The sequence below is a fragment of the Taurulus bubalis genome (assembly GCF_910589615.1).
Source record: "Taurulus bubalis genome assembly, chromosome: 8".
Classification (NCBI taxonomy): domain Eukaryota; kingdom Metazoa; phylum Chordata; class Actinopteri; order Perciformes; family Cottidae; genus Taurulus; species Taurulus bubalis.
In genome coordinates, this window is record NC_136596.1 from 1,143,758 (window position 1) to 1,151,238 (window position 7,481).

The 7,481-nt window shown below is 43.7% G+C and overlaps 1 protein-coding gene across 1 annotated transcript in view; it reads right to left on the bottom strand.

Moving 5' to 3' along the window:
* lrrc2 (leucine rich repeat containing 2) overlaps positions 1 to 7,262 on the bottom strand; it is an 11,022-nt gene extending 3,760 nt beyond the window's left edge. The window contains exons 1-6 of the mRNA XM_079222080.1: positions 7,241 to 7,262; positions 6,361 to 6,487; positions 4,493 to 4,608; positions 782 to 855; positions 445 to 601; positions 109 to 245 (exon numbers count right to left, since the gene is read on the bottom strand). Coding sequence (XP_079078206.1) covers positions 109 to 245; positions 445 to 601; positions 782 to 855; positions 4,493 to 4,608; positions 6,361 to 6,485 — 609 coding nt within the window. The 5' untranslated portion in view covers positions 6,486 to 6,487; positions 7,241 to 7,262. The remainder of the gene's footprint in view (positions 1 to 108; positions 246 to 444; positions 602 to 781; positions 856 to 4,492; positions 4,609 to 6,360; positions 6,488 to 7,240) is intronic.
* Between the last annotated feature and the right edge of the window lie 219 nt (positions 7,263 to 7,481).

Below are 7,481 nucleotides of genomic sequence, written 5' to 3' on the forward strand. Positions count from 1 at the left end.
TCATCATCATCATCAGTAACATCATCATCAGCACGGTGACATTGTCATCATCAGTGACATCATCATCAGCACGGTGACATCATCACTGAAACTATCTCTCTGCTTTACCTCAAACGGCAGATCCGACAGGTCTTGGTTCCCCGTGAGTTCGAGTCTCTTCAGGTTCTCACAGTCTCCGAGTTCTGGAGGAACGTTGGACAAACGGTTGTAGCTCACGTTCAGTTCCCTCAACGCCGCCAGCTTACCTGAAGGCAACAAACACAGGTGATCGCAGGGGGCGGAGCTACAACACTCAAGAAGACAGAAACCTCACGGACCAGATCCCTCTCTGTGTGTACTCGATGTGTGTGTACTTGATGTGTGTGTACTCGATGTGTGTGTACTCGATGTGTGTGTTGTGTACTTGATGTGTGTGTACTCGATGTGTGTGTGTCTCTCTCTCACCGATCTCCGGCGGCAGCTCTCTCACGGTGTTCTCAGGGATCTGCAGCACGGTGAGCCGGCTGAACAGCGGCAGGAGCGCCGGCAGCCGGCTGATCCTCGTGCCGCTGACGTGCCACTCAGTCAGGAACGTCCTCCACTGCAGGTCCATGGGGAAGTCCTGCAGGACAGCACTCATCAGCTATCTCTCTCTCTCTCTCTCTCTCTCTCTCTCCCTCCCTCTCTCTCTCTCTCTCTCTCTCTCTCTCTCTCTCTCTCTCTCTCTCTCTCCCTCTCTCTCTCCCTCTCTCTCTCTCTCTCTCTCTCTCTCTCTCTCTCTCTCTCTCTCTCTCTGTCTCACCGTCCACTGCTCTCCCTCCAGCCTGAAGACCAGTCTGTTCTGCTCTGGATCCTCCTGCTCCAGCGGTTCTGCTTCTGACAGATAAACAACAACAACAACAACAACAACAACATGATGAGCAGTATTTAGTCGTTACCTGAGTACAGTAGTAGTTACCTGAGTACAGTAGTAGTTACCTGAGTAGTAGTTACCTGAGTTCACCTGTGTAGTAGTTACCTGTGTAGTAGTTACCTGAGTTCACCTGAGTAGTAGTTACCTGAGTTCACCTGAGTAGTAGTTACCTGTGTAGTAGTTACCTGAGTTCACCTGAGTAGTAGTTACCTGTGTAGTAGTTACCTGAGTTCACCTGAGTAGTAGTTACCTGTGTAGTAGTTACCTGTGTAGTAGTTACCTGAGTTCACCTGAGTAGTAGTTACCTGTGTAGTGGTTACCTGAGTTCACCTGAGTAGTAGTTACTTGTGTAGTAGTTACCTGAGTTCACCTGAGTAGTAGTTACCTGTGTAGTAGTTACCTGTGTAGTAGTTACCTGAGTTCACCTGAGTAGTAGTTACCTGCGTAGTAGTTACCTGTGTAGTAGTTACCTGTGTAGTAGTTACCTGAGTAGTAGTTACCTGTGTAGTGGTTCCCTGAGTTCACCTGAGTAGTAGTTACCTGTGTAATAGTTACCTGAGTTCACCTGAGTAGTAGTTACCTGTGTAGTAGTTACCTGTGTAGTAGTTACCTGTGTAGTAGTTCCTGAGTTCACCTGTGTAGTAGTTACCTGTGTAGTAGTTACCTGAGTTCACCTGAGTAGTAGTTACCTGAGTTCACCTGAGTAGTAGTTACCTGTGTAGTAGTTACCTGAGTTCACCTGAGTAGTAGTTACCTGTGTAGTAGTTACCTGAGTTCACCTGTGTAGTAGTTACCTGTGTAGTAGTTACCTGTGTAGTAGTTACCTGTGTAATAGTTACCTGTGTAGTAGTTACCTGAGTAGTAGTTACCTGTGTAGTAGTTCCTGAGTTCACCTGTGTAGTAGTTACCTGTGTAGTAGTTCCTGAGTTCACCTGTGTAGTAGTTACCTGTGTAGTAGTTACCTGTGTAGTAGTTCCTGGGTAGTAGTTTCCTGGGTAGTAGTTTCCTGTGTAGTAGTTCCTGAGTTCACCTGTGTAATAGTTACCTGTGTAGTAGTTACCTGAGTAGTAGTTACCTGTGTAGTAGTTCCTGAGTTCACCTGTGTAGTAGTTACCTGTGTAGTAGTTCCTGAGTTCACCTGTGTAGTAGTTCCTGATTTCACCTGTGTAGTAGTTACCTGTGTAGTAGTTACCTGAGTTCACCTGAGTAGTAGCTACCTGTGTAGTAGTTACCTGTGTAGTAGTTACCTGAGTAGTAGTTACCTGTGTAATAGTTCCTGAGTTCACCTGTGTAGTAGTTACCTGTGTAGTAGTTCCTGAGTTCACCTGTGTAGTAGTTACCTGTGTAGTAGTTACCTGAGTAGTAGTTACCTGTGTAGTAGTTCCTGAGTTCACCTTTGTAGTAGTTACCTGTGTAGTAGTTCCTGAGTTCACCTGTGTAGTAGTTCCTGGGTTCACCTGTGTAGTAGTTACCTGTGTAGTAGTTACCTGTGTAGTAGTTCCTGAGTTCACCTGTGTAGTAGTTACCTGTGTAGTAGTTCCTGAGTTCATCTGTGTAGTAGTTCCTGAGTTCACCTGTGTAGTAGTTACCTGTGTAGTAGTTACCTGAGTAGTAGTTACATGAGTTCACCTGAGTAGTAGTTACCTGAGTAGCAGCTACCTGTGTAGTAGTTACCTGAGTTCACCTGAGTAGTAGTTACCTGTGTAGTAGTTACCTGAGTTCACCTGAGTAGTAGTTACCTGTGTAGTAGTTACCTGAGTAGTAGTTACCTGTGTAGTAGATACATGAGTTCACCTGAGTAGTAGTTACCTGTGTAGTAGTTACATGAGTTCACCTGTGTAGTAGTTACCTGTGTAGTAGTTCCTGAGTTCACCTGTGTAGTAGTTACCTGTGTAGTAGTTCCTGAGTTCACCTGTGTAGTAGTTACCTGTGTAGTAGTTACCTGTGTAGTAGTTCCTGAGTTCACCTGTGTAGTAGTTCCTGAGTTCACCTGAGTAGTAGTTACCTGTGTAGTAGTTACCTGTGTAGTAGTTCCTGGGTAGTAGTTTCCTGGGTAGTAGTTACCTGTGTAGTAGTTCCTGAGTTCACCTGTGTAATAGTTACCTGTGTAGTAGTTACCTGAGTAGTAGTTACCTGTGTAGTAGTTCCTGAGTTCACCTGTGTAGTAGTTACCTGTGTAGTAGTTCCTGAGTTCACCTGTGTAGTAGTTACCTGTGTAGTAGTTACCTGTGTAGTAGTTCCTGAGTTCACCTGTGTAGTAGTTCCTGAGTTCACCTGTGTAGTAGTTACCTGTGTAGTAGTTACCTGAGTTCACCTGAGTAGTAGCTACCTGTGTAGTAGTTACCTGTGTAGTAGTGACCTGAGTAGTAGTTACCTGTGTAGTAGTTCCTGAGTTCACCTGTGTAGTAGTTACCTGTGTAGTAGTTCCTGAGTTTACCTGTGTAGTAGTTACCTGTGTAGTAGTTACCTGAGTAGTAGTTACCTGTGTAGTAGTTCCTGAGTTCACCTTTGTAGTAGTTACCTGTGTAGTAGTTCCTGAGTTCACCTGTGTAGTAGTTCCTGAGTTCACCTGTGTAGTAGTTACCTGTGTAGTAGTTACCTGTGTAGTAGTTCCTGAGTTCACCTGTGTAGTAGTTCCTGAGTTCACCTGTGTAGTAGTTACCTGTGTAGTAGTTACCTGAGTAGTAGTTACCTGTGTAGTAGTTACCTGAGTTCATGAGTTCAGTTGAGTAGTAGTTACCTGTGTAGTAGTTACCTGAGTACAGCAGTAGTTACCTGTGTAGTAGTTACCTGAGTACAGCAGTAGTTACCTGTGCAGTAGTTACCTGAGTTCACCTGTGTAGTAGTTACCTGTGTAGTAGTTACCTGTGTAGTAGTTCCTGAGTTCACCTGTGTAGTAGTTCCTGAGTTCACCTGTGTAGTAGTTACCTGTGTAGTAGTTCCTGAGTTCACCTGTGTAGTAGTTACCTGTGTAGTAGTTACCTGTGTAGTAGTTCCTGAGTTCACCTGTGTAGTAGTTCCTGAGTTCACCTGTGTAGTAGTTACCTGTGTAGTAGTTACCTGAGTTCACCTGAGTTGTAGCTACCTGTGTAGTAGTTACCTGTGTAGTAGTGACCTGAGTAGTAGTTACCTGTTTAGTAGTTCCTGAGTTCACCTGTGTAGTAGTTACCTGTGTAGTAGTTCCTGAGTTCACCTGTGTAGTAGTTACCTGTGTAGTAGTTACCTGAGTAGTAGTTACCTGTGTAGTAGTTCCTGAGTTCACCTTTGTAGTAGTTACCTGTGTAGTAGTTCCTGAGTTCACCTGTGTAGTAGTTCCCTGTGTAGTAGTTACCTGTGTAGTAGTTACCTGTGTAGTAGTTCCTGAGTTCACCTGTGTAGTAGTTCCTGAGTTCACCTGTGTAGTAGTTACCTGTGTAGTAGTTCCTGAGTTCATCTGTGTAGTAGTTCCTGAGTTCACCTGTGTAGTAGTTACCTGTGTAGTAGTTACCTGAGTAGTAGTTACCTGTGTAGTAGTTACCTGAGTTCATGAGTTCAGTTGAGTAGTAGTTACCTGTGTAGTAGTTACCTGAGTACAGCAGTAGTTACCTGTGCAGTAGTTACCTGAGTTCACCTGTGTACCAGTCAGTGTAGATCTCTCCATGTAACGATGCAGCAGGTTGAGTTCTTTGGTCTTCAGAGTTTTACAGTAGATACGATACTGCCACTGCTGGTTTATCCTACAGAGAGACAGACAGAGAGACAGAGAGACAGACAGACAGACAGACAGACAGACAGAGAGACAGACAGACAGACAGACAGACAGACAGACAGACAGACAGAGAGACAGACAGACAGACAGACAGACAGACGCTTCATTTTAACATCAGATCAGATTCAGACGTTGGTTCTGCGACCTCGTGACCTTTCATCACCCGTTGACCTTCAGCACTGATGTTTGATTATAAATAGTCTGTGTTCATGTTACTGAAATCATCTCTGACCCTCATAGTGCAAGACTATGAAACTTAGTCTAGTCAGAGACTATGAGACCAGGAGGTTCAGAGACTATGAGACTTAGTCTAGTCAGAGACTATGAGACTTAGTCTAGTCAGAGACTATGAGACTTAGTCTAGTTCAGAGACTATGAGACTTAGTCTAGTCAGAGACTATGAGACCAGGAGGTTCAGAGACTATGAGACTTAGTCTAGTCAGAGACCATGAGACCAGGAGGTTCAGAGACTATGATACTTAGTCTAGTCAGAGACTATGAGACTTTGTCTAGTCAGAGACTATGAGACTTAGTCTAGTTCAGAGACTATGAGACTTAGTCTAGTCAGAGACTATGAGACCAGGAGGTTCAGAGACTATGAGACTCTAGTCTAGTTCAGAGACTATGAGACTTAGTCTAGTTCAGAGACTGAGACTTAGTCTAGTTCAGAGACTATGAGACGTTAGTCTAGTTCAGAGACTATGAGACTTAGTCTAGTTCAGAGACTGAGACTTAGTCTAGTTCAGAGACTATGAGACGTTAGTCTAGTTCAGAGACTATGAGACTTAATCTAGTTCAGAGACTGAGACTTAGTCTAGTTCAGAGACTATGAGACGTTAGTCTAGTTCAGAGACTATGAGACTTAGTCTAGTTCAGAGACTGAGACTTAGTCTAGTTCAGAGACTATGAGACGTTAGTCTAGTTCAGAGACTATGAGACTTAATCTAGTTCAGAGACTGAGACTTAGTCTAGTTCAGAGACTATGAGAGTTAGTCTAGTTCAGAGACTATGAGACTTAGTCTAGTTCCGAGACTATGAGACTTGATCTAGTTCAGAGACTGAGACTTAGTCTAGTTCAGAGACTATGAGAGTTAGTCTAGTTCAGAGACTATGAGACTTAGTCTAGTTCCGAGACTGAGACTTAGTCTAGTTCAGAGACTATGAGACTTAATCTAGTTCAGAGACTGAGACTTAGTCTCGTTCAGAGACTATGAGAGTTAGTCTAGTTCAGAGACTATGAGACTTAGTCTAGTTCCGAGACTATGAGACTTGATCTAGTTCAGAGACTGAGACTTAGTCTAGTTCAGAGACTATGAGAGTTAGTCTAGTTCAGAGACTATGAGACTTAGTCTAGTTCCGAGACTGAGACTTAGTCTAGTTCAGAGACTATGAGAGTTAGTCTAGTTCCGAGACTATGAGACTTGATCTAGTTCAGAGACTGAGACTTAGTCTAGTTCAGAGACTATGAGAGTTAGTCTAGTTCATTGGTTCTCAAACTTTTTCTGTCACGTCCCACTTTGAAGGAAGAACAATGTTCGCGTAATAGCAGAGTAATAACATGGTATTAACATGGTAATAGCAGAGTAATAACATAGTAATAGCAGAGTAATAACATGGTAATAACATAGTAATAACACAGTAATAGCATAGTAATAAAATGGTAATAGCAGAGTAATAACATGTATTAACATGGTAATAACATGGTAATAGCAACGGTTACTTGGGCAGGGCGCTCTGCTCGAGCCTCTTCTGCTCCTTCTTCTGTCTCTGGTGGTGTTTCTTCACCCGGACCTCCCAAACGTCTCTGAGCACAGACAGGTCACTGACCGGCACCTCCAGACCCATCTCTGAGGAGGAGGAGGAGGAGGAGAGGAGGAGGAGGAGGAGGAGGAGGAAGAGGAAGAGGAGGAGGAGGAGGAGGAGGAGGAGGAGAGGAGGAGGAGGAGGAGGAGGAGGAGGAGGTGGAGGAGAAGGAAGAGGAGGAGGAGAAGGAGGAGGAGGAGGAGGAAGAAGAAGGAGGAGGAGGAGAGGAGGAGGACATGAAAGAGGAGGAGGAAGCAGAGGAAGAGGAGGAGGAGCAGGTGGAGGAGGAGGAGTAAAAAGTACAACAGTTACCTCTGAGGTGTAATACAGAAAAAGTACAATATTAACTCTGAGATCTAGTCTGGTGGTTATAACCACTATAACTACCATTATAACTAGTCTGGTGGTTATAACTACTATAACTACCATTATAACTAGTCTGGTGGTTATAACCACTATAACTACCATTATAACTAGTCTGGTGGTTATAACTACTATAACTACCATTATAACTAGTCTGGTGGTTATAACTACTATAACTACCATTATAACTAGTCTGGTGGTTATAACCACTATAACTACTATTATAACTAGTCTGGTGGTTATAACCACTATAACTACCATTATAACTAGTCTGGTGGTTATAACCACTATAACTACCATTATAACTAGTCTGGTGGTTATAACTACTATAACTACCATCATAACTACTCTGAGACGGAGAGGAACTCTATTCATGAGTAATAACATTATAATAAACAACGTCCAGCTGAGATCAAAGCAACGTGTTTTCTGACCTGAGTTCCTGTTAACGTCCTGCAGTCTGCTCCCTTCAGCTTGTTTACTGACCGAGTGTGTGTGTGTGTGTGTGTGTGTGTGTGTGTGTGTGTGTGTGTGTGTGTGTGTGTGTGTGTGTGTGTGTGTTTGTGTGTGTGTGTGACCCAATGTGCTATTTTTACCCGCTGAGGTGAGACTCCAGCTGTGTGTCACATGACCTGAGCGATTGTCTGGATAATAAATAATCTTTTCAGAGTAAAA